The 27,722-nt window shown below is 39.6% G+C and overlaps 2 protein-coding genes across 4 annotated transcripts in view; one reads left to right on the top strand and one right to left on the bottom strand.

Moving 5' to 3' along the window:
- MPPE1 (metallophosphoesterase 1) lies at positions 1-23,227 on the top strand. 2 transcript variants are annotated; one of them, XM_060775027.2, is made up of 10 exons: positions 1-270; positions 2,827-3,201; positions 11,629-11,737; positions 13,946-14,049; positions 15,480-15,560; positions 16,843-16,951; positions 18,323-18,394; positions 18,492-18,614; positions 20,667-20,807; positions 22,749-23,227. In XM_060775027.2, exons 2-10 carry the CDS (start codon positions 2,927-2,929, stop codon positions 22,929-22,931), a joined length of 1,197 nt encoding a protein of 398 aa, XP_060631010.2. In that variant the 5' UTR covers positions 1-270; positions 2,827-2,926; the 3' UTR covers positions 22,932-23,227. The 2 variants fall into 2 exon arrangements, with proteins under 2 accessions (XP_060631010.2, XP_060631011.2); XM_060775028.2 differs by lacking the exon at positions 2,827-3,201.
- The window catches only part of GNAL (G protein subunit alpha L), a 161,775-nt gene continuing 154,860 nt past the window's right edge, over positions 20,808-27,722 (bottom strand). For both annotated transcript variants that reach the window (XM_060775029.2, XM_060775030.2), the window contains exon 12: positions 20,808-27,679. In XM_060775029.2, coding sequence (XP_060631012.2) covers positions 27,533-27,679 — 147 coding nt within the window. In that variant the 3' untranslated portion in view covers positions 20,808-27,532. The remainder of the gene's footprint in view (positions 27,680-27,722) is intronic.

Raw genomic sequence — 27,722 nt, 5'->3', positions numbered from 1 at the left:
CGGATGCATTTCCTGGTCCTGTAGGGATGCTGTCTCCTGCTGGAAGAGTGCGCTGAGCCACTCCGCCGCGCGGGAGGGTGAGCCGGGAAGCGTCGTCCAAGGCGCAGGAGCGAGGCGTAGCACGTGCAACACAAACAGAGGACTTTCTTCGCAGTCTATTCCTTCCGGCGCGGAGTCCATATGGAGCTGGGAGGCGCTTAAGAGTTCTTCTGATTGGCCAGCCTCGCAAGCGATGGCTTTGTTTTGGTTGCAGTTGTCCTTCCCGCAAAGGTGAGTATTACCACCTTGGAGTGTGAGATAGACCTCGCTTCCCCTTTCTGTCTTTGCTTTCCAAAATTTAAGAGCCTGGCATGGTTTCCTTTTGTGCTGACGAGCTGTCTTTCCAAGGGTGCATCTACATTGTAGAATTAACGCAGTTTGACACTAGTTTAACAAATCTATGGAAGAAATGTTAAATTGCATTGATTCTGCCATGTAGATGCACCCCAGGTATGCAGGGAGAGATTGTTGTGTCTCTGGTTGCTTTTAACAGCATGAGGTGCATCTACACTGTAGAATTTAATTCAGTTTGATACCTCTGTAACTGCCATGTATGTGGAATTGTAAGAGTTGTAGTTTTACAAGTCTGCCAAAGATTGCGGGTGTCTCACCAAATTTCAGGTCTCCAGATTCCTTAACATCCAGCCATGCCAGTTTAAAGTGGCGTCGAATTGCAGTAATTCTACAGTGTAGATGCACCCTTAGCTAATGTGTAGTATTTTCTTCAAAATGTGGCAGATCAGGGTGGAATTCAGTGCTGACCACTTTGATATTCCTTAAGCATTCTTACAGGGACCAGTGTGCATACTCACATTTAAAATAATTCTGGTAATAGAGACCAGGTGTACATGTAGTTGAGTCTTATGTAACTTAGGACCATAATAATAATACAAGGATTTAAAGATCGAACTGCAAAGACACTGACACAAGCCAGTCAAGGTGGTCCCAGTGGTGATCACACACTGGGTGCAGTGCCAAAAGAACTTGGCCTGCACTTAAACACAGTCGGTGCTGACAAAATTACCATCTGTCAGCTGCAAAAGGCCACCTTACTGGGATGTGCACGCATTATTCGCCAATACATCACATAGTCCTAGACACTTGGGAAGTTTCCAACATGTGATCCAATATAACATCCAGCATAGTGATCTTGTTTGCTGTGTACTAATCTTGTTGTGTTTCAAATAATAATAATAAAATGTATTATCCACTTTTCCCAGCATCTCGAGGCAGTGTATAACATCATTATGTGTTTCTTATATTCTTATACTAGCTTGGGGACCCAGCAGTGCCTGGGTTATTAGAAGGTATTGTTTGTTTGGGGATATTAAATAATAACAGTTAAGTGTGGTCCAGATCCATCATTGGTTGGTTTCAGTGCTTTCTGGATGCAGGTGAACTACAACTCCCAAAACCAAGATCAGTTCCCACAAACCCCTGCAATATGTTCAGGTGGTCATGGGGCTTTTCTGTGCCAAGTTTGGTCCCTGTCCATTGTCAGTAGGGGTCATTATTTCTCTGGCTGCAGTTGAACTACAACTCCCAAAACCAAGGTCAATTTCTGCAAACCCCAGCAGTATTTTCAGGTGGTTATGGGACTTCTGTGTATCAAGTTAGTTCCAGGTCCATCGTTGGTGGAATTCAGAGTTCTTAGATTGCAGGAGAACTATACATCTTAGTACCTACAACTCTTATGAATCAAGGTGATTTCTCCCCAAACTTTTCTAGTATGTTCAGTTGCTGATAAATTCCCCTGTTTCCTATGTGCCATAGAAAAATATAGGAAAGGGTTATGGGAGAGGCAGTGGGCGGAGTCATGCAAATTCCACATCAATTGAGAGTAAGGAAACTGGGATGTCTGTGGTGGAGGAAAAACACAAAATCTAGGATGAAATTGCCCCCAGATGAAAGCATTTACTTGTATGAGAGGCAGTATGGCGTTTCTGGAGGACATTGGCAGGGTTCTTGTACATGTTCATGGCGCTCACTATATTCTGAAATGTCATTGGAGGGAGGGCCTTTGGTGTCTCCTGAGTAGGAGTTTAGGGCTGTTTGTGGAGGGAGGAACCTGTCTGTGTAAGTGGATACAACAAATACACATATTTTCAATTTTATTTATTTATTATTTATTATTATTATTATTATGTGCATAGTTTAAATGTAGGTGTACGTGTAGTTGAGTCTTATAGTAACTTAGACTTATAATGATAATAATACACCACACAGTCCTAAAAATAATAATAATAATAACAATAACAGTCCTAATAATAATAATAATAATAATAATAATAATAATAATACATCACACAGTCCTAGACGCTTGGGAAGTGTTCGACTTGTGATTTTGTGATATAAAATCCAGCATATGTATCTCATTTGCTGTGATATATTGTGTTTTTTTGTCAGTAAAATAATAATAATAATAATAATAATAATAATAATAACTGTATTGCCCTCCTCTCCTTGCAGCTTGAGGCAGGGTACAACATCATTAAAACAAAAGATAAAACACTATTAAAACACATACAAAACAGTTACTGGTTACGGTTAAAGTAAACCAGTTTAATCAATAGGAAATTTATAAACCAACACTCTTTTAAATTGCATTGCTTCAATGTGTCTGCTGGACAATTGGATATAAGCTCTAGTGTTTCATGTTCAGTCACTTTTCTGTACTCTCAGTTGAATACTAGAGTTATAGGGATGTATAAATGAGTCGTGACTATACATTTAAGATCTGTGTTTAGTACATTACCTATAAAATATTGTTTTCTGTGCCTCTTACAGGGTTCCTGATTGATGGGAAGAGCTTCTTGAATGGCTTATTTTACCTGCCATCCCAAATAGGTGTCATCTCTGGGGAGAAAAAAACTAATTGTAAACGGAGATGGCATTGAGGAGCTTGGGTGTTGTAAACAGGTTGTTTTGGAGAAAAAGGGGTGCTTTTACTCTGAAACTTTTGTGGTTTGCACTTTCTGTATTCCTCTTCTGCGAATTCTTAATTTATTACATAGTCATCATTCGATGTCACTGGCCACATCTGAAAGGTCGGTCTCCAAGGGCTGGTGGCCAGAAGATGGATTTTGTCTTGAAAGCAATGTTTTTAGCAGATCCTCATCTGCTTGGTGAGATCAACGGACACTGGTTGGACAAGCTAAGGAGGTAAGGAACTAAATAATATTTCCATATGTATTATGGATTAGTACTTAGGCTTAGGACCCTTCCAGACAGGCCCTTTATCCCAGGATCTGATCCCAGGTTTTGTGCTTTAAACTGAATTATATGAGTGCACACTACCAGATAATCTGGGATAAACAGAAAACCTGGGATCAGATCCTGGGATGTAGGACCTGTCTGGAAGGGCCCAAAGTTTGTTGTGAGTTTAGAAATCATGGCTGTGAGTCAATGAAAGGCTTGTAGATTGATTGAATATGGGCCTCCAGATTTGTTATTTTAAATGCAATGGGAATACTATTAAAACTTCCAATATAGGTGTCCTAAGAAGTGAAAGAACAGACAACGTAATGAGTAAAAAGCTGCAGCTCATTTTAAAAGGAATATATAACTTTTATTATTTTCTTTTTTTAAATGACATATTGGTAATGGAACTGAAATATGCCCCGAGGCCCAAATGGTTTTAAAGTTTGATACTGAAAATGATTACGTAAATATTATAAAGTTTGAGTGTGTTATGATATCATAATACTTTCATTATGGCAGTGTTTACCGACTTATATTCATTTGCTGTATAAATTGAAAAGAAATAATGGAATATATTGTCGAAGGCTTTCATGGCCGGAATCACTCAGTTCTTGTGGGTTTTTTCGGGCTATATGGCCATGTTCTAGAGGCATTTCTCCTGACGTTTCGCCTGCATCTATGGCAAGCATCCTCAGAGGTAGAGGTCTGTTGGAATTAGGACAAATGGGTTTATATATCTGTGGAATGGCTGGGGTGGGGCAAGGAGCTCTTCCCTGCTGCAATTAGGTGTGAGTGTTTGGCTAATCACCTTCATTAGCATTTGAAGGCCTGCTTGAACCTGGGAAAGCCTGTTACTGGGAGGTGTTAATCTGTGCCTGGTTTCTTCCTCTCTGTTGTTTAGCTGTTATAATTTTAGAGTTTTTTAATACTGGGAGCCAGATTTTGTTCATTTTCATGGTCTCTTCCTTTCTGTTGAAATTGTCCACATGCTTGTGGATTTCAATGGCTTCTCTGTGTAGTCTGACATGGTGGTTGTTGGTGTGGTCCAGCATTTCTGTGTTTTCAAATAATATGCTGTGTCCAGGCTGGTTCATCAATAATATGATGAACCAGCCTGGACACAGCATATTATTTGAAAACACAGAAATGCTGGACCACACCAACAACCACCATGTCAGACTACACAGAGAAGCCATTGAAATCCACAAGCATGTGGACAATTTCAACAGAAAGGAAGAGACCATGAAAATGAACAAAATCTGGCTCCCAGTATTAAAAAACTCTAAAATTATAACAGCTAAACAACAGAGAGGAAGAAACCAGGCACAGATTAACACCTCCCAGTAACAGGCTTTCCCAGGTTCAAGCAGGCCTTCAAATGCTAATGAAGGTGATTAGCCAAACACTCACACCTAATTGCAGCAGGGAAGAGCTCCTTGCCCCACCCCAGCCATTCCACAGATATATAAACCCATTTGTCCTAATTCCAACAGACCTCTACCTCTGAGGATGCTTGCCATAGATGCAGGCGAAACGTCAGGAGAAATGCCTCTAGAACATGGCCATATAGCCCGAAAAAACCCACAAGAACTGAATAATGGAATAAATAAAATATACCTCAGCCTTTCTCCAACAACCTTAGGCTGGTATGCAATAAAATTAGTGCATCTTATTTTACTTACTTAGGCAATCCCTCGTTGTCCCAAGTATGATGGCCTTCCAAGTGCAGTGTCATGGCGGTGGGTCCGTAGGTGACTGTGGAGCCCTATTTTCGATCTGCATGTTCTTCCACAGTGAGGGCATCGGTTTCCAGGTGGAAGGCAATCCTGGTCAGGGTTGGCTTGAGGCGCCTTCCTCTTGGCTCATTTCTCCATTTGTGCCTCTTTGAATTCTACAGCACTGCTGGTCACAGCTGACCTCCATTTAGAGCGTTCAAGGGCCAGGGCTTCCCAGTTCTCAGTGTCTATGCCACAGTTTTTAAGGTTAGCTTTAAGCCCATCTTTAAATCTCTTTTTCTGTGCACCAACATTCTGTTTTCTGTTTTTGAGCTGTGAGTATAGAAACGGCTTTGGGAGATGGTGATCGGGCATTTGGACAATGTGGCCAGTTTATTTATTTATTTATTTATTTATTTCATATATTTATATCCCGCCCTTCTCCCCACAAGGGGGACTCAGCGCGGCCTCACGCGAGCATCAGAGGATGCTAACAACATAAATACCATAAAAACTACAACTCACAATAAAATCATTTTAAAACATTGTACATCATCAATAAAATTTAACAATAAATTAATTGATTTACGTGCCAGTAAAACCAAGCCAAGCCGGGAGAATCCATGTCGCAAAAATCCAACTTTCCTTTTCCTATTGCCGCTGGCCTCTAATTGAACGCCTGGCCCTAGAGCCAGGTCTTCAGTTGTTTTCTAAAGGACAGGAGGGAGGTGGCCAATCTGATATCCTTAGGGAGAGAGTTCCACAGACGGGGCCACTGCCGAGAAGGCCCTGTCTCTCATCCCCACGAACCGCTTTTGGAGTTAATGGCGTAGGAGCATCACTTCAATGCTAGTGGTCTTTGCTTTGCTCAAGCACGCTGACATTTGTCCGCCTGTCTTCCCAAGAGAATTGCAGGATTTTTGGAATTGTTGGAATTGATGGAATTGTTCCAGGAGTTGTGTGACGTCTGTAGACGGTCCTGGTTTCATAGGCCTATAGCAGGGTTGGGAGAACAATAGTTTTATAAACAAGCACCTTGGTTTCCCTAAAGATGTTCCGGTCCTCAAACACTCTGTGCTTTATTCGGAAAAATGCTGCACTTGCAGAGCTCAGGCAGTGTTGTATTTGAGTGTCAATGTTGATTTTTGTGGAGAGGTGGCTGCCAAGATAGTGGAAATGGTCAACATTTTATACTATTACACAATTAAGCTGTATTTCTGTATTGCAGAGGGATTGGTTGGTAACTGCTGGAAGAGTACTTTGGTTTTCTCGATATTCAGTGACAGGGTGAACTTTTTATATGCTTCTGCAAAGGTGTTTAGAATGCCTTGTAGGTCTTCTGAATGCGCAGACTATGTTATCATCGGCACATTGGAGTTCTATAACATGTTGTGATTTTGGTTTTGGCTTTCAGTCTGCTGAGGTTAAATAGCTTGCCATCTATCTGATAGACGATTTCCACTCGGTGGGAAGTTTCCCATCAACAAGATGAAGTATCATAGTGACAAAGATGGACAATAAGGTTGGGGCAATAACACATCCCTGCTTGACACCTGATTTTACTTTAAATGGGTCACTTTGGGAGCCAATGCTGTCCAAGATTGTTGCCATCATGTCATTGTGGAGGAGCCGCAGGATGTTTACAAACTTATCAGGGCACCAGATTTTTTGGAGGATGGTCCAGAGAGCACTGTGATTCACTGTGTCTTTGCAAAGTCAATGTATGCCATGTACAGAGGTTGATTTTGTTCCCTGCGTTTTATTTTAAAATAATTTAAGGAATAAAATTAGTATTAGAACCAAAAAGCACATTAAACGATTCAGCATGCTAATATGAATCTCCGTATGGAAAGAGAAGGTTGCATGCAAATAAACATAATAATAACAACAACTGTATAGGAATAGATTTTTTTAAAATTAAACCATGTAATTGTGAGGGTTAAACCAGTTAGGTAGATGAGATCTTATAGATCGCATTTTTGGCTGGTTTGCAGGATGTTTTACAGCTGTTTTTAAATGTATATTTATTATCATTTTATGTAATTGTGTATTTTAGTGGTGTTTTTATATTGTTGGAAACCACCCTGAGTCCCTCTTTAGAGGTTGAGAATAGGACGGGATACAAATGTTCTAAATAAATAAATTAGGTTTTATATAAACCTTCACATCATCATCATCATCATCATCATCACCCTGGGGGTAGCAGTTGGGGTTGGGGCACCAGCACTTTGGCAGAGAAGGCTAAAGGCCTTGTAAAACTACAGCTGCCAGGACTTGAAAGCATTGAGCTTGGCAGTTAAAGTGGTGTCAAACTGTGTTAATTCTACAGTGTAGATGCACCCACAGTGAGGCAGTTACTATTCTCAGGCCCACCCAATAGATGTTACTAGCCAAGATCTTACAAGCTATATATAAGAATTCCCTCATTACAAAATGTGTGGACTTTATTTGTATACCTTCCAAATAAGAGCGCTTCCTCTTAAATTATTTATTTGCAGATTATGCTAATCTGAGTGTTGTGTTGAGGTATATGGGAAATATCTACTGTATATTCTGGTGTATAAGACTACTTTTTAACCCAAGAAAATCTTTCAAAAGTCAGGGGTTGTCTTATACGCGGGGTCTTATACGCGGGAGTAGTCTTATACGCTGGGAGTCATCTTATAGAGTGGGTGCTGAAATTTCCACTTGGATTGGAGAATCTGTGGTTGCCGCATATGGTGGGGAGAAGCTCAAAAATGGCAATGGCCGTGTCCCTGCCGTATGCAGCGACTGTATGAAAGCATTAAGGACGACGCTGCACAAGTACGGTAGAAGAAAATCCATTCATTAGGATTCGTGGACTTAATGCGGTCCCAATGGTGAGGTGAAGGGGCGCCTCACCGGGAAGGTGTAAGTGAAGGGCAGAGCAAGCTGCACGCTTCTGAGGCACCCGGGGTATGGAAATAAGAGATAGAGTGGCTCTGGGCCCAGACAAACACACCTCTTTTACCTATATGGCCCGTCCTTGTATCCTATTACCATACCACCTCCTCTGCCTCTCAGATCTCGCTCCTGAAGACTGCAGTGAAGTGGTGCAGGTGCGCATGTGCAAGATCTGAGAGGCAGAGAAGGGGGTACAGTAATAGAAAAAATACCATACTGAAATCAAATCTGATGCTTTTTAATTTTTTATTTGGTGTGCATTGGAAGAGGGGTAGTCTTATACGGTGAATATATACCAAACTCTATATTTTAACTGGAAAAGTTGGGGGTCGTCTTATATGCCCAGTCGTCTTATATGCCGGAATATATGGGTACTGTGAGTTTACACTTCCTCATCTGGCTGTGGAAGTGAGGAGGAACCAGTCAATCATCATACACATTAATCATGGTTGTAGATTTGGGTTTGATCAGAACATTGTCTTTTGGCTGAATGGGCCAGCTAATCATTCAGACAAGCAGAAAGGCAGCATTATTATTCTGCCTCTATTAGGCTTTCCTTTAGACTATTTTGAAGAAATAGTTCCAATGTATGCAGTGAGTTAGAGGAAGGAAGGTGACCATGGATGCTGCCCCACTTGACAGTTCGTCACGTGGATTACTGCTGAGTGCATTTCGTTTGCTTGCAACCTGAGATCTGTCATTGTTCAGCATTTTGCTGCATTCATAATTGATTTCAGCAACAAAAAAATCTTTTAAAAAATCTGTGTGTGTGTGTGAGAGAGAAAGGTTTTTCAATATACAAACTAAACATGGAAAATGTAAGCCTATAAGATTAAAAATAAACTATGATCAAATAAAGGTATCAACTCATGGTGAGAGCACTCACTTTAAATACGGAAAATCTGCACTTCGATGATAATTGCATATCTGAGAGATGACCTTCAGAGATGATCCTTTTGCTTTCCATTTTAATGATTTTGTATAAAGAAGTATAAATGTGTACAAGTCAGTTCACTTGATCATAACTGTATTTTTAGCAAAGTAGAATAAAATAAATTGCTGCCAAAAGCCAGAGTGAAAGCTGAGGAGTGGTTTGACAGGGGAATCAGGCAGTGCCTTAATGTCCTTGGGCTGCAGAGATTTGCTGCTTCCCTTCCAGTCCTTGAGTTGTCAGAGGTAGAAAGGAAGTGGAGGGCATTGTATTTTCGAGCTATTTGTCTTACACTGGCATCTGCTATGGGTGAAGGATTAGAGGTCAAGCTTTGAACAGATCTAGAATCATAGAAGCATCTAGGATCAATTTCATCTAGCTTTCTGACCTAAAACTTTGATGAAATAACATCTATATGGAAAGTTCCTAGATAAAAATGGTACAGGAACTTTTGTACAACGTTGATAAGCTTGGTTTACCTGCTGGGACTCTGAATGGCTTGTAGCCTTGGGCAGGGCTTCTTGAATTTCTTCCAGTCGTGACCCCCTTTGGACTGAGAAATTTTTAAGTGACTCCAGGTATATAGGTATATCTAATAGGTTTTTTGTGTGTGTCAGGAGCGACTTGAGAAACTGAAAGTCACTTCTGGTGTGAGAGAATTGGCTGCCTGCAAGGACAATGCTCAGAGGACACCCTGATGTTTTGATGTTTTGCTATCCTTTGAGAGGCTTCTCTCATGCCCCCACATGGGGAGCTAGAGCTGACAAAAGGAGCTCATCCCTTGATTCGAGCCTATGACCTGTCGGTCTTCAGTCCTGCTGGCACAAGGGTTTAACCCATTGTGTCACCAAGGGCTCCAATATACTGTAATAGGTAAAGACATCTAACATTTAATGGAAACAAATCAGCATTTGCAAGGCTGATTTTCCTTTTTATGAAGTACAGCTGAAGCATTTTCTGCTTCCTGCACGTTGTTGCTAACAGATTTTTGTAAATAGGTGGCATTCAGAAACTTTGTCTTGTTGTCAACTTTTTGTGATCCCAACATTGAGCTAAGAAGGGGAAGCCCATTTGGGGTTAGAATCTGCAGCTTAAGAAGCAGTGATCTAGAGCATCTGCTCTGCATTTATTTACTTAGAAAAGCCTTCTCTAACAATGACAAAGAAAAAACATCAAGTTCTTTGCACTTTTGCCTCACTCCCTTTGGCTCTTAATCCTTTCAGCAGAACTGAAGTCAGCATTTGAGTTCTGGAATTGGAGTGAAAAACAATTTTGGATTGAGTCAAGAGTTGGTAGAAATGTACCAATTCCAGCTTCAGTAATATGATAACAATACTGTATATGTCTGTGAAAGCTGACTGGAACAACCTGGGGATCACAGCCAGACACAGTGTGGATATATGCCCTGGCTCTTTGCTACTCTGCTTCTGAATATGCATGCCCATTGTGGAACACATCTCACCACGTTAAAACAGTGGACGTGGCTCTTAATGAGACATGTCGCATTATCACAGGACGTCTATGCTCAATACCACTGGAGAAATTATACTGTTTAGTTCAGGCATCCTCAAACTGCAGCCCTCTAGCTGTTTGGGCCTCCAACTCTCAGAAACCCTAACGGGTTTGTTCAGTTGTCAGTAATTCTGGGAGTTGAAGGCCCAAACAGCCGGAGGGCCGCAGTTTGAAGATGCCTGGTTTAGCTGGTATTGCACTACTTGACATCTGCCGGGAAATCACAGCCAATAATGAAAGGACCAAGGCAGTGACATATCTGGCTCATCCCCTGTTTAGATATCAGCCAGCATGCCAATACCTTAAATCAAGATATAGCTTTCTAAGATCTTCAGAGATACTCACAGGAACACCTCAGCAAGTGAGAGTCCAGAAGTGGCAGGCTAAAACCCAGAACCTCAATCCATGGCTGTTACCTAATGAGACACTCCCTCCTGGGCACACAGAAGACTGGGCGTCTCAGAAGGCACTGAACAGACTTTCCTCTGGCATCATGAGATGCAGAGCCAACCTTAAGAAATGGGGCTACAAAGTGGAGTCCACAACATGCGAGTGTGGAGAAGAGGAAACCACAGACCACCTGCTACAATGCAACCTGAGCCCTGCCACATGCACAATGGAGGACCTTCTCACAGTGACACCAGAGGCACTCCCAAGTGGCTAGCTTCTGGTCAAAGGACATGTAGCATAATGCCAAGTTTTTAACTTTGTTTTTGTTTTAAATACATGTTAACTGTACCCTCAATTTGCGTCTGACACAATAAATAAATACTATATATGTAGGGGAAAGTAATTGATCTATATTGACATACAAACTGAACATGTAACTTAGTTACAAAAACTGTAAATAGTCATCTATATTGATTTCAAGAATGTCAAGGTTTGTATTGTAATGCTTTGTTATCTATATGATTTTCAGAAATAAAACAATTTTATAAACCCAATACTGTATATGTATATGTATACTTATGTTTTACCTCCAAAATGTATTAAATGCCTAGTCTGCTACATGTTTAATTTCATAAGAATTTAAGAAGGTTTTCTTATTTAGAAATTTTAGTAGATTAAATATATTTGGTGTTCAGTCAGTCTTAAGTAGACTTCATGAGTCACATGGGTGATGATCAAATGCCTTCTAGTAGTATTTTACTACAGTAATTTTTTTTACTAATTAATACACATTTGCGATTGGTGGAGGAGTTGGAGTCTGGGAGTATTCAAATACAGGAGTTCAGAATTGAAGCTTTGGCCCTGTTTTGTAGTACTAACTTGGATATATGGGTCTTCCATGTTTTTATCTTTCAGAGAATGGCAAATGGAGAGAGCTTTCCAAACTGCCCTCTGGCTTCTGCAGCCAGAAATAGTTTTTATCCTTGGAGATGTCTTTGATGAGGGAAAGTGGAGCTCTTTGCAGGTTAGTGTTCTTGAAACCAAACAGAGCTTTCTTGAAAAAAAACAACAAAGCTGGAGATCAAATGCAGTTCTGCGAACTAGCAAAAGCAGAAGTGCACAGGCCTAGGAGTTATCCAGTCTCTTTTGTTTTGTACTAGAACGGGGATCCCCAAACCAAACCTTGGGCCAGATATGGCCCTCCAAGGCCATTTACTCACCATCCGCCCTAAACTTCAGACTTAGGGTTACCCTGAGTCTAAAATAACTTGAAGGCACACAACAACAACAACAACAACAATCCTAATTAACTTGACTCTCTTATCAGCCAAAAGCAGGCCCATACTTTCCATTGAAATACTGGTCTATTTGTGTTGGTTAAAATTGTTCTTCATTTCCAATATTGTATTGTTCTTTCGTGTGTTTTTTGCATGTAAGATATGTGCAGTGTGCATGTTTTTTTCAAATTATAGTTGCCCCCCCCCCCCGACAGTCTGAGGGATCGTGAACTGACCCTCTGTGTAAAAAGTTTGAGGCCCCCTGGACTAGAAGGTCATGCCACACTAGCTAGAAACAGGAGCAAAGTAAATACATTTAAAGTTAAAGAATTCTGAGCCCAGAGATTGATTCTGAATGCAAAACCAGAATGGAGCTTGTAGTCTTTTTGCACAAATACTAATTTCTAATTAATTTTTCAATCCTTAGAAATAGCCATAATTTTGCTCTCCAAAGCTGCCTCAGTGTATACATGAAGTTGACTTATACATGAATTTATATAGTAACCAGTTATTCTTCTTAATATCTGTAATAAATAAACCCAATGCCATATTTTATAAGGGCTACCGAAACACCAGGTTTTGCACAAAAATGTGGAAACAATCTGTGTTTGCATTATTTTATAAGTGCTAAATAAAATGTTTTGTGGTTGGTTGGTTTCTCTAAAGCAGTTCTACTCCAAGCTAATACCTGTTGAGAAGAGAAATAAACAGTTGTGGCCAATGGACACAAATAAGATGTTGGCCCAAGGCATTCTGAAAATAATAATAATTGCCAGTCCCACTATGTAAGATAGCCTGAGATGCAGTGCTCTGAAACAGGGCTTCTTAAAACTTTTCCACTTCAACCCAATAGGTAGTAATTAAAACATTTATTGCTAATGCATATATACTAGATTATAAGTAGAGTTTTTTCAGCCCTTTTTTTAAGGCTGAAAAAGCCCCCTTTGGGTTATACTCGAGTCAAGTTTATTTATTATTTTACTTTATTTTTATTGCATTTATTATTTTATTTTTTATTACTTTTACATTATTTTACTCATTATTATTATTATTGTTATATTTTACTCATTATTATTTTATTACATTTATTGTTTTATTCTATTATTATTGGTTATTATTTTACTTTATTATTATTACTTTTATTATTTTACTCTATCATTTGTTATTACATTTACATTATTTTACTCTGTTATTATGTTTATTACTTTCATTATTTTACTCTATTATATTATTATTTTACTCTATTATTATTGGAAGAATACTTAAGCACATTTACATTGAAGAAAGTTAGAATAATGGTTTAATCAGAGTTGACAGTCTTATCTTAAAATACAATTTTATGTAAATATTCAAAAACATTTAACTTACCGGTACCTCAATTCATGTAATTGTATTGGTATCTATTTTTATTTTAAAATTTACCAGTAGCTGGTGCATTTCCCACCCTCAGCTTATACTCGAGGCAATATGTTTTTCCAGATTTTGTGGTAAAATTAGGTGCTTCGGCTTATATTTGGGTTGGCTTATGCTCAAGTATTTCCAACAAATCAGCATATGCAAGACTTGCTAAACAGGTTGATTTTCTTTTTATGAAGTACAGTTGAAGCATTTTATGTAGGGTCTATTATAAGCACTGCACTTCATTGCGAACATTTGTATAAATTGATAGTGTTCAGAAACCTTTTATTATTGCCATATTTTTCATGACCCCAACATTGAGCTAAGGGTCCGGGACTCACGGTTTAGGAAGCAGTTCTCTAAAGAGTCAGTGGCCATCCAAATACCATTAGACTCATAAGTTTCTGGACATTGCTGAAGTTACCAGATTGGTGTTTTCCTGCTTGTGATAGTTTCTAGAGACATGGAACAAGCAGCAGTATCTAGTGAGTGACAAAATGTAATACCAGTTTAAATTGGGTTATACAATCTCAGAATCATTGCACATTTTCCTGCAGGCCTGGTCGAATGATGTGAGACGCTTTCAGAAAATGTTTAGGCATCCAGCCCAAACTGAACTAATTGTGATTGTTGGCAATCATGACATTGGCTTTCATTATGAGTAAGTATTTTTTAAAAAGTTGGTGGGATTCAGTGCAAAGCTGGGAATGATCAGAAAGATCGTGGATTTGATACCACAGCAAAATAGCATTTCAACTTTGAAAGGCAGTGGGAAGGGAAAGATGCTGCTTTGACTAATGTAGAACCATCCTAATGGTCTCTACTCCTGGCAGTTTTCTTTCCTCCTATGACATGAATAAGGTTTGTCCAGTGAACCACCCTAAAGCTTCTTTGTTGTCTATTGTGTACTATTCTGCACTGGTTTGTGTTTAGATGTGAAATACCAAGGCCAACTAGTCTTACTCTCATCTGTATCAAACCAGTCAAGGTCAGTCCTGGTATTTTTGTACAAGGCAGAGAGAAACAAAGTGAACCAAGGCAGATCTGTCTTGACAAGCAATAATTTAGTAAAAGGGAAGATTGGATTGTGTAATTAAAGGTAATGAAAGACAGGCCTATCTCAAATCTTTGTTTCCGTTACATCCTTCATTTCTGAAAGAGTTTCAAGGTGGCATTCATGGTCTTCCTCTCAGTTTTTATCCTTAAGAATAGCTTGTGAAGTATGTTGGGCTGAGTGATGGCAATGAACACCTCAGTGACATTTTGGTGAAATGGCCATTTGAATCTGGGGCCCCATCTACACTGCCATTATAATGCAGATTGTATTATAATGCAAACCGTCCTGAGTCCTCTTGGGGAGATGGGCAGGTTATAAAGAAAGCATCATCATCATCATCATCATCATCATCATCATTATATAGTGAGACTTCGGTGGTGCAGCAGATTAAACTGCTAAGCTGCAGAATTTGCTGACCAGAAGTTTGGCAGTTCAAATCTGTGGGACAGAGTGAGCTCCCGTTGTTAGCTTCTGTCAACCTAGCAGTTCAAAAACATGCACATGTGAGTAGATCAATAGGGGGCACTTTAATGGGAAGATAGTGGCACTCCATGCAGTCATGCTGGCCACATGTCCTTGGAGGTGTCTACAGACAATGCTGACTCTTCGGAAATGGAGATGAGCACTACCCCCCAGAGTCAGATTCAACTAGACTTAATGTCAAGGGGAAACCTTTGCCTTATATAGTGTAGATTCACATGACACCATTTAATTGGATTATATGACCAGTGTAGACTAATATAATACATTTCAATCTGCATTATAATGGCAATGTAGATGGGGCCTTAGTCACCATAGGTGTACTTCAATACAAAACCCATTAGCCATACTTCACTTTCTTTTTAATAGGATGGCATTTGCAAGGCAGTTTTATTTTTTGCACCCTATTTCAGAAAGACGGTAATTCCATCTAGAGTTTGCTAGAGTACTCCAGGGTTTGGCGGTCCTTCATTCGCAAGCAAGAGATGCAAGTACGCTATTCTTGAATAGAATATGCTTTCTGTTATTAATGCTCTTTTTATCATTGTACACAGAATGACTGCATTCAAATTGGAGCGCTTTTCTAAAGTTTTCAACTTCTCTTCAGAAAAATTGATAACTCGAAAAGGGATAAAGTAAGTACAACTTCTGTTTTTTGTCACATTGCGATCTTTAGGATCATCTTGATAGCATTTACAGAAGGATACCAGTTTCATAATGGTTGTACCCTAGTCTGCTCTAATTGAAATTATTGTGAATAGATTTCTTTATCTTAGGATCATTTTCTACTTTTCAAGAGAAGATTGTAACGCCAGAGCAGGAGATTTGCTTTGACAATTGTGTCATAAGCATACCTCCAGCTGCAATGGACACAAGCTGCATTTTCCGCCTTCCCAATGTTTCAAAACCATGCATTTGTAGATAATAATAATCGTGCAGCTCAAGCAGTTATACTTTTTTTTTATTGTATGCTGAATTACAGGTGGGTCAATGGATCATCCTTGGAAGGAGAAGCAGTCTCACCTTTAAATTAATTGTAGCAAAATCTGAGGTTGGGGCAATGATCCTCCAATAATAATAATAATAATAATAATAATAATAATAATAATAATAATAATAATTTATATTCTGCCCTATCTACCCGAGGGGACTTAGGGCAGGTTACTGTACACCTATACGACAAACATTTAGTGTCGTTATGCAATTAACAAACATAAGCAGTACATAAACAGAGGTAAAGGCTTCCCATCTTTTTCCATCTCTGGCATCTGAAGGCTGTGCTTGACTCTGGCCTTTTGGGGGGGGGGGTTAGGTGGGTGCTGTCACTCCATCTTCCATACTGAGGAGCTTTGTTGTTCTTACACCAGGAATGGGCAAACCCAGGCCTGGGGTTCGGATGCGGCCTCTTGGGCCCTTTTCTTAAGCCCTCCTCTCTCAGCATCCTATATCCTCCATTCCTCCCTCCCTTCCTTCCCTCCCTCTTTCTCCTTTCATCCTTCCTTCCCTTCCACCCTTTCGTCCTTCCTTCCCTCTTCCCTCCCTCCTCTCCTCTCTCCCTCTTTCTCCTTCATAACTTCCCTTTTGTCTTTCCTTCCTTCTCTCTTTCCTCCCTCTCTCCCTCCCTCCATTCCCTTCTAGTCTTCCTTCCATACTTCTCTTCCTTCTCATTTTCCTTCTTCCTTTCCTCCAGGGGGATATTTAGCTGGGAGAAGAGAAGGTAGAGAGAGAACATGAGAACCATGTTTTAATATTGAAAATTGATTTCAAAAAATACTATACCTTATTTTTGTTTGGAATGAGCATCGCATCTCTTTATTACAGATATATCTGGTTGGATCTTGATTTAGTCATGAGCAAATCCAGTAAAATAAATAAAACCTAAATTAGTCATTTCATGTTTACATTCCTCTGTTTTAGCTTTGTTCTGGTGAACAGTGTTGCGCTGGAGGGCGATGGCTGCATGATTTGCAAAAATGCAGAAGCAAAGCTAATTGAACTCTCCCACAAACTCAACTGCTCACTGCAGGTAAGGATATACTTAGCTTCTGAAAGAAGATTAGCCAGGGCAACAAATGACTGCATTGCAATGCTCAGATCATCTTGCTTAATTAAGGCTTTTGTTTGGGGGTCTTTCCTAGGAATTGCAGTGCCTTAGAAAAGTTATCTATTTGTAGATTCAGATTCATTTTAATGTTGTTTTTATTTGTTTAATTAGATTGTTATATGTTTGTTATGTTTTTAAATGTATTTTTAGTTGGTAAACTATGTTGTGTTGGGCCTGTGAGATGGTGGCGGGAAATAAAAATATTATTATTATTATTAATTTGAAACACAAGATTAGTACACAGCAAACAAGATCACTATGCTGGTTGTTTATTGGATCACAAGTCAGACCCTTCCCAAGTGTCTAGGACTGTGTGATGTATTGGCGAATAATGCCCTGTAGGGTGGCCTTTTGCAGCTGACAGATGGTAATTTTGTCAGTGCCGATTGTGTTTAAGTGCAGGCCAAGGTCTTTATGCACTGCACCCAGTGTGCCAATCACCACTGGGACTTTTAATGGTTTGTGCCAGAGTCTTTACAGTCAGATCTTTAAATCCTCGTATCGTTTCCAGTTGTTTCTATTATTATTATTATTATTATTATTATTATTATTATTATTATTATTAGATTCCAACTATCATAGTAGTTGGGGGATGCTGGGAATCATTGTATAAAACATAATCTAAAAAAGCCTCTGTTGTAAACTTCCATTATGCAAATAGTGTTTAAATCTTCTCGTGCTTCTCCCTGCTTACAAGGTTGTGCTGTTTTACTTAATGTTGGGAAATAGGCTTATTCCATTGATTACCTATGAGAATCATTTTGAAGGAATAACATGTGGGAAGGCAGGAAGAGGTTGCTAAACTGGGATCCATGTGTAATTGTAGCAGTTGCAAATAGTGGCAGTATCTGGACCTGGGTACCTTGACAACCGCCGGAACATAGAATGCAACCTATTGCATTAGCAATTGCCTTTGATAGAATCAGCTGCTAGACAGTGATACATCCAGATTGCTGAATGGCTACAGGGATTGCATCTTGAATATTTTTAGAATATGGCAACATCCCTCTAACAGTTTTACTTATCTGAACCCCAGGGGGACGGCATAAAACATGGTGAAAGCACCCCACAGCTATTAACCTTTCAGTATTCAGGCTTTCAGCAAGCAGCCATTTTCTGTTTTTGGAACTTTTCAACTTTGGAGCAGGATATAAGCATGGCCTCATCCTTGTCTAGATCTGATGTTGTTATTTCTTCTGTTCTTCCTCTGAAACCTTAGAAACAACCTTCTTTCATTTGATCTTCTAAAACGTAATATAGGATGCAAACCAAATTTTGCTTGATGGTTGACAGGAACAAAATCAGAACAGGAAAAGGTGCCACGACGCGGATAGACTTCCACCTTCGGCTCCAATCCTGTTACAGGTGTGTTGAGAGATTATGATAGAGTGGTGGGGTAGACTTCCACTTTCTTTAGCCTACATTTATTGGATGGTTTAATTCTTGTTTAAAATCCTTTCAGCATTATCCTTTGTATAGAAGAAGTGATGCAAAATGTACAGGGGAGGATTCTGCTCCTCTGGAGGAAAAGAATGACCTTTTTAGAGAGAGGTATGATGTGGTTTCTCAGGAAGCTTCCCAAAAGGTAGGTTCCATCTTCTTTGAACCTCATACTTTTAATCCAGCTTTCTATCATTTTTCTCAAAGATGTACAGGTATCCTTGACAATTAGGTAGCAGTGGGAATACTTTCTGTAGAATAATCCTCTTCCTATGTGTAGTCTAAGGCTTTCATGACTGGAATCACCGGGTTGCTGTGAGTTTTCCGGGCTGTATGGCCATGTTCCAGAAGCATTCTCTCCTGATGTTTCGCCCACGTCTATGGCAAGCATCCTCAGGTTGTGAGGTCTCTTGGAAACTAGGCAAGTGAGGTTTGTATATCTGTGGAATGTCCAGGGTGGGAGAAAGAACTCTCGTCTGCTGGAGGAAAGTGTGAATGTTGCAATTTGCCACCTAGATTAGCAACAAATGGCCTTGCAGCTTCAAAGCCTAGCTGCTTCCTGCTTGGGGGAATCCTTTATTAGGAGGTGTTAGCTGGCCCAGGTTGTTTCATGTCAGGAATTCCCCCCTTTTTAGTGTTCCTCTTTATTTACTCTCCTGATTTTAAAGTTTTTTTTAAAAAAAATACTGCTAGCCAGATTTTATTCATTTTCCAGGTTTTCTTCCTTTCAGTTGAAATTGTCAAAAATATTTTAAAAATTCTAAAATCAGGACTGTAAACAAAGAGCAACACTGTAAAAATAGGGGAAAGGATTCCCCAGGCAGGAAGCAAGCAGTTTTTGAAGCTAAAAGGCAATTAAATACTAATCAAGGTGGTCAGTTACAACATTCACACTTGCCTCAAGTATACAAGAGGTATTTCTTTCACTGTAGACATTTCAGATATATAAACCTCACTGTCCTAGTTTCCAACAGACCTCACAAACTCTGAGGATTCCTGCCATAGATATGGGTGAAACATCAGGAGAGAATACTTCTGGAACATGGCCATCCAGCCTGGAAAACTCATAGCAACCCAATCTTCTTATATTATTATAAATTGTGACTATAAATAGGTGTGTGTTGTATATGTATGGTTATGATCATCAAACCAGCTTAAAGGGCTTCAAGATGATATAATTCCCAGTCATACATACCTTGATGAACTTATGCTTCCCAGATTTCATCCCATTCTTTTGTTATATGTAGTAATTGTGCCTTTGTGGTGGCATCATCAATGTACAATAATGGATATCTTTTCTCATGGCTTTGTGGTGGTGTCGCTCTGAGAACTAATTCCTCTTGAATGAACCGATGAGATTTCTGGCAAGAATTGACTCTGCAAGGTGTTGTCCTTAAAGGGTTCGGAAGCCACAGATGATGCAAAATGGTTAGCTGTGGTTCCTTGTGCTTTAGAAGCCATTATGTATGTAACTAGTATTTAAACTGGCTTCCGGTATGCTTTTGCATTTGATCCTACTCCCTGGTATTTACCATCGTTGACCTGAATGGCTTGAGTCAAGGATATCTGAAAAACTCCTTGATCCCAACTGGAATTGGTCATTTTCAGTAGTGGCCCTGTTGCATATCTCATATGTTTACAGGCTAAGTTGGTTAATGCACCAAACTAGGCTTTTCTTTGAAGGAGTAGCTGTGAGCCCTTCCACACAGCCATATAACCCAGAATATCCCACGATATCTGCTCTGAACTGGGTTATCTGAGTCCACAGTCATATATTCCAGTTCAAAGCAGAAAATGTGGGATTTTATTCAGCTGTGTGGAAGGGGCCTGTGTCGAGAAAGTTAGTCTGACGCCATCCTTGTTAATGTCCTGGCAGGTATTAGACTTGTGTATTTCGGCTAAACTGCAATCCGTTTCTGCTGGCACCCTCCACCTTGGGCATTCCACAGATATATAAACCCCACTTGCCTAGTTCCCAACAGACCTCAGAACCTCTGAGGGTCCCTGGCATAGATGTGGGTGAAATGTTATGGCCATACAGCCCAGAAAACTCACAGCAACCCAATATACAGCACGTTTGTATTAATTAAAATAACTGAGGTGTAACTAAGAGTATGTATTGCTTTTCATGTTACATGGCAATGTTTCTTTGAACTGAGGGACTTCTCAGTGTCTGCAATGTCCTTCTCCATTGCAGTTGCTATGGTGGTTTCATCCTCGCCTGATCCTGAGTGGACACACCCACAGTGCCTGCGAAGTATTGCATAATGGGAAAGTCCCAGAAATCAGCGTTCCCTCGTTCAGCTGGAGGAACAGAAACAATCCTAGTTTCATAATGGTAAATTTAAATATTTTTTTTATTTTCTCAGATAATTTTTTTTTATAATATAAATCAACATAGCAATCAGCTATTTTCTCAGACTGATGCTACCTGTAAAAAAGCAAAACAAAACAGCTCCTCCCGATCTCTCCAAAAGTACACTTACGTTGAGTACAAAGCACCCGCTTTATAAAGTACATACTCGGGGAGCCATCCAGCTTGTACAGTGCAAAGACATTTTTGTAAGTTTTTAATAACGATTTCTAAATACAAGCATCTTTCGTATGTTTCTATAAAGAGGATGCAGTGTAAACAATTTGACTGCAACAATCATCAGTAGTCCGCAACAAACAGTATTAAGACTTGTTTTTGCTTGGCTGATTTAACCACAAGACCATATCTTATCTGCATGGTTCTTTCATCTTTCAAAAGTGCAAACTATATATCTCATAGGGCAGCAAAATTCTATTCAGGCGAACCTATTTCACAGTTAGCTTATTTTGGGTATACTAGGTCATCACAATTCTCAGTAGATTAACCTGAAACACAAAAAGTTTCCTGGTTTTAAAACATGAACATCTCTACTTTCAAAAAACCAACTCTATGTTTAGTTTTCCATCCTCTTGTGCATGGGAAGGGCAAATTGGTTCTCTGTCGGGACCGTTTTTGAAATTCATGTATAAAAGGTCTTTGTGACTCAGCAAATAACACAAGTGTTAAACATTTCTGCTTGGAAAACATATTGCCTCTTCAGTTTTGTTTGGGATGATAACTTACCAACAGTCCAATTTACTTCAGAATGACATTTTTCCACCACTCTGAAATATAGATGGCCTAGATTATCTGTGATTTTCCTTCCCTCAAATACTACAAGAACATTGCTAATCTGGTCTTGCCTCTCAAAAATGTGGTCCCCCAGATGCAAATGGCCAGTTTCCAACACAGCTAAAGCACCCTTCAATCACACTGATATCAATGTGCTCAAAAGGGAGGGTCTAGTTCATTGTTGGACTGTGGCTAGTAACTGCAATGTGGTCTGAACCTGTCTATATTACTATTTCAAGCTTCTGTGATCTTATTTGGGAACATAATTCCTTCACATGGCTCAATATTATCCTGGTGCTTAACAGCAGAGTGTTTAGGATAAAGGGTTTCCAAACTGTCCTAGGGACCTCATCACACTAGAGAATGAATTCACTTTAAATCCAGTTGCTACCTCTGAGAATTCAGGGGTTTGTAGTTTAAGGAGCCTTTATCATCCAGCAAGCCAACGCCTTAAATCAAGAAATAGTTTTCTAGTATCTACAGAGACACTTGCAGGAACACCTCAGTAAGTGAGAGTCCAAAAGTGGCAGGCTAAAACATGAAACCATGGATGATACTGAATGAGAAACTTCCCCCTGGGCACACAGAAGACTGGACAACTTGAAAGGCGCTGAACAGACTGTGCTCTGGCACCACGAGATGCAGAGCCAACATTAAGAGATGGGGCCACAAAGTGGAGTCCACGACATGCGAGTATGGAGAAGAGCAAACCACAGACCACCTATTACAATGCAGCCCGAGCCTTGCTGCACGCACAATGGAGGACCTTTTTATAGCAACACCAGAGGCACTCCAAGTGGCCAGCTACAAAGGACATTTAATAGAATGCCATGTTTTTAAACTTTGTAGGGTTTGTTTATTTTTTAAATACATTACAATTGTATCCTCGGTTCACTCCTGATACGATAAATAAAATAAGTAACTAAAAGCCCCAGAATTCTGCAGGAGGCAAAAACAAGATTTAAAGTGGATGCATTCTCTAATGTGAGGAGGTCCCCAGTCTCTTTGTTTGCAGTACAGTTGAAAGCACTGATGCTGTGAAAAAGAACTGAGCTCTTCTACCAGTGGTACCGCTTTAAATCTTATAGCTGCTCGTTGCCCACAGTCTTCTAAACCGTTGTTTCTCTTTCTCAGGGCAGCATAACATCCTCAGACTTCTCTCTCTACAAGTGCTTTCTTCCCTGTGAGAACACCGTTATTACGATCTACTGTACAGCAGGAGTTGTGCTTGTGGTCTCCACACTAGCTCACTTTCTGCCTTTCGCCTCTCCGCTCCATTTTGTTCAGCATTTAATCACTAAGTATAAAGCACTATGAAGAGTCAGACACTTGTAATCAGTCACTGACACACCAAAGCTAAAGAACAGTCCATCAGACTACATTCATGCCAGCAAATGCGTACTTGAATTGCTAGCCCAAAGGCAAAGTTTGCCTTTACATACAGAAATTCCTAGACAATTGATATGACTTTTTAACTACAGAATAATTTAACTGTGAACGTTTTCATGCTGTACAAAAATATTGTATTCTACAATCAAATGAATCGTTTTTATTTTCTTTGCTAAAGTGTTTGTATCAAATATGTATATTAAAAGTTTTGTAACTGTACACTATGTAAGTCCTACAAGCCTCCTCTTGTGTCTGCAATAGTGTCCTGTACTGCTTAGAGGCTTAATCTTTCTAACTGGAAACAATTTTAAAGTGTTATTGCTGCAGGACCATCTCATGTGGTACTCCTTTTCCTTGATGTCAGCAACAGAGTCGATGTAGAGTTATTTTACAGTAAGTTTTTTTGTATAGTCTATTGGGATAGGGGACTTCAGATGAGTCCTTTACATTAATGAAGTAGTTTAAGATGGCAATCATGTGATACAGTCATTAAAACCCCTTGCTAACAGGCTTGCGGAGTATTGGCCAACCAAGCCGAAAGCTGAGGTCAAGCCTCTTGAGCAGCTTAAATTAAGCCAAAGGCATGGGCAATCCATGGTTCTCAAGTACTTACAAAACTAGAGGGCACTGGAGCTTTGCTTCTACAGTGTTGCTAAAGTTCTGGTAGTTATAAATGGCAGTTCCTAATTGGTTCTGTTATAAAAATTGCCAATAACGAAATAATAATGACATTTTGAAAGTTTTGTTGGGAGTTCTGAAATTTTCACCACCGGAACTTTAGCAACCCTGTAGAAGCAAAGCACCAGCGCCCCCTAGTTTTGTAAGTCCTTTAGAACCATTTAGATCCATGGATTGTCCGTGCCTAATAAGCCATGTGTGGTCTTGTGTATCCCTTGTACACAGGTCGAAAAAGTCTTGCTGAAGTTCTCAAAAACAGGGCTTCTTAAACTTTGACCCTGGCCATATAGGTATAGAAAAGTATAAAAACCAAACATAGATGTCCTTCTAAAGCACTGGCTCTCAACCTGTGGTCCCCAGGTGTTTTGGCCTACAACTCCCAGAAATCCTGGTAAACTGGCTGGGATTTCTGGGAGTTGTAGGCCAAAGCACCTGGGGACCCACAGATTGTGAACCACTGCTCTAAAGGGAAATGGTCCTGTGCAGAGAACAACATACTTGGAGCCTAGTCCTACACAGATCAATGGCATTGACCAAATATGGTCTAAATCAGGCATGGGCAAACTTCAGCTCTCCAGGTGTTTTGGACTTCAACTCCCACAATTCCTAACAGCCTCAGGCCCCTTCCTTTTCCCCCTTGGCCATTTAAGCAGCCGAGGGGGGAAAGGAAGGGGCCTGAGGCTGTTAGGAATTGTGGGAGTTGAAGTCCAAAACACCCGGAGGGTCGAAGTTTGCCCACACCTGGTCTAAATCCTCCTGCTCGTCCTGACTAGAACTACAAGTTAACTTATTCAACAACTGATTCTGTGGGTTTACTGTACTTGAGACTAACCAAGAGAATTGCCGGCATATGTATTTAGGATGGAATTTATGAAAGGGGGGGGGGAATTAAACTAAGCCACACAAATTGCTGAAGCTAAATTTCTTCATCTGCTTATTTTTCCTGATGAATTAACATTTAGAATATGGATGAATCAATGCCAATATCTCACAACCATTGCAGACAGTTGCATCACGACAGTCCTTTGGCTGACTTGACTTATACAGGGTATATAGACCGTGTTGCACACCGAAGGGGAGAAAACTGGGAGATATTCGCAACCCCCCTTGCATGTCGCCTTTCAAATACTCTCCTACTTTTGTCACCCAACGGGGCCACAGTTTTCCTTTTCTTAAAAGGGAAGTAGGAATCTTGAAGTTAAGTGTTTATAACGTTGTAGGAACATGCATGATTACAACCCTGTTTCCCCGAAAATAAGACAGTGTCTTATATTATATTTTTGCTTCCCAAAATGTGCTAGGTTTTATTTTCAGGGGAGGTGTATTATTTTTCCATGGAGGAAAATTCAAATTTATTGTTGAAAAAAAAAAGAGAGCATTTATCATATATTGGACAGTCATTGTCAATATATAATAAATATACTGGCCCTCACACACAGGGCCACAAAAATAAGGGTTGTAAAGTACCTGGTTCCCACACACTAACTGGAGACTGTAATGATCCCCCACAGCAGTTCCTAGACCTATGTGTACTTGTGATCTGCCCTGAGTCCCCTTTGGGGCAAGAAGGACGGAATATAAATAAAGTATTATTATTATTATTATATTATTACCGTACAGCAGGGATGGTATTGCAGCTTCCAGCCACTAGGGGGAGCATGCTTCCAAACAAGGTCTTTCTTTTGCGGGAGGCCTTCTATTTAGCAATTCAGCAAAACCTCTACTAGGTTTTATTTTCAGGGCTGTCTTATTTTTGGGGAAACAGGGTATTACTGAATTATTGGAAAACATTGAATGGGTCCACAAGTGTTGAAGCATTGCAATAAAAAAATTACTAATTTGACCCCTCTGTAGAATTACAACCACGCTGTGCCTGTCCAGTATTTCAGAAACAAACAAAACCAAAAAACAGTCTGGGTTTATATAAACAACAAACATGCTGTCCTTATTTAAAAATTCATTCACATTGTGTGGTTGAGAAGCGTTCAGAATAATTTTGTTTTTGAATTTAAAATAACAGTGAAGATAATCGAGATGAGAAGTAATCTATGAAGTTATGTTGGCTAATACTTCTAAATCCGTTATTGCAACTACAAATTTAAAATGTTTGTACAGGTTATTTTTGGACACAGGAAACTATGTACTCTGACATAACACCTATGCATAAAATATAAAGCAGTCTTACAATTACGGAGCAGGGCATGCCTTATTGCTACAGCAATTCTTGCTTTTATATTGTACTGTCCCACAATTTATTTTGTGAATGTCATTTGCATAAACTATTCAAGTTTGAGAAATATTCACATATTTGTGATTCTACGATATATTTAAAATAAAAAACCATTTTTCTAAGGTCTCTTTATTAAGAGAAATAAAAGGGTCGTCTTGTAATTCTCTTTTGGGCCAGACACAAAGGGTTACACCTTTTCTTCTTTCCTTCAGTGTGCACAATGAAAGCGGCCATTGCAACAAAGATCGAAGAGCCTTTACGTAGTGGTGCTTCTACAGGTTTCACAATCGGTTCCATTGTGAAGGGTCTATGAATGACCAAAGGATTACTGAATAGAGTTATTAAAGGTAAAACAAGATCCTTGATTCCCATAAAACAACGCCAGGTTGCAATTTGGACACATGAATCAATTTCCATGTTTTTAAAGCTGAGACTGAGAGAAAGGCATGTTGCTGCAGTATCTCTGGTAGCAGCAATAATTTACTTGGAAAGGTAAATGACTAACTTTGCATAATTTATAATTTTTTTATACTAAAGAGCATTTCTTTTTATATAAATCGGAAAACCCCTAAACTCTACAGAGAAGTTTTTTTACCCGCCAGTCTCTGCTGTAGGTAAAGTTGACATCAAGCTGTACAGCGCAATCAAAAACATACTTACATCTTAGCTCATTTTACAGGTACAGCCATAATCAAGGCACAAAGATCTTCTACAAGTATTTTTCTTCAATAAAAGTGTACAAAATAATATTACACTTTACAGTCTGTACAATATAATAAACCAGCAATAAAACAAAAAATATATATATTATGTATATATATTTATATATATATAGGGAGAAGACTGTTGCCCAAAAATGATCTAAACGAATTTGGTCATTTGTGGACAGAAGAAACAATGTAAGTGAGGGTGGATTTTTCTGCCTAGGTGCCATAGGCGGAAAAAAGTAGCTCTAAATTCAAATGCCTGAGGTGTGTAGAGACTCCTTGCTCCAGACCTCCAGAAAAAAATTGCTTCTCTTCCCCGTGCCTCATCTACTCTATTTCCTGTGCCAAGAATGGCTTCAAAAAGAGGAGGTCACTTCACCCGTTGACCTGCAACTCAAGTTATGTTAGAAAATTCCGACAGTGTAATAATAAATATTGTGATGCTGCTACATCTCTTGTATACATCCTCAGCAGTACTTCATAACCCTGAAACAAAGTGCATTATTCTTTTTTCCTCCCCATCCATCAAGTACTCTTCAGCGTCATGGTAGAAAAGGAACCCACACACACGATAGGTATGCCATGGTGTCACCCAGCTAGCAGATACCGGCTTGAACCAACAAACCTGCTGAACAAAAATTAGCAGGCTGTGCCCAATTATAAATAAACAAAAATGCAACCAAACTGAAGGAAACAGAGGTAGCCAAAGGCCTTAGTGGAATGACAAAGAAGTGGCATATAAAAAATTACAGCACACACATTGTCCCCTAAAGCATGGACTGGGTTGAAAGGCTAGTCAAAGTAAACAAACTGAGGAGGCAGATGTATCTATGTAGTATCTTCCTCTACTTCACGTGAGGAAATCTAGAAAGAAAATGTTTAAAACCACAGGCTCCATGGTGTTTTTTTTTTAGTTACAATAGTTCGTACTGGCGAAGATGCATTCTCTGAATGATGTCTCTACAGTCGTTGAACACTCTGCGGATGTTTTCTGTGTCAACTGCACATGTGAAGTGGGGGTAGCAGTAGTGCTTCCCATCTCCGGTTGCCGTGCTTATTCTCTGCAGGAGATTAAAAAAAAAAAAAAGCATACAAGAGTACTTT

The sequence above is a fragment of the Anolis sagrei genome, chromosome 4 (assembly GCF_037176765.1).
Source record: "Anolis sagrei isolate rAnoSag1 chromosome 4, rAnoSag1.mat, whole genome shotgun sequence".
NCBI lineage: Eukaryota > Metazoa > Chordata > Lepidosauria > Squamata > Dactyloidae > Anolis > Anolis sagrei.
The sequence above is the reverse complement of the archived record's forward strand: the minus strand, read 5'-3'. Positions and strand labels throughout refer to the sequence as shown.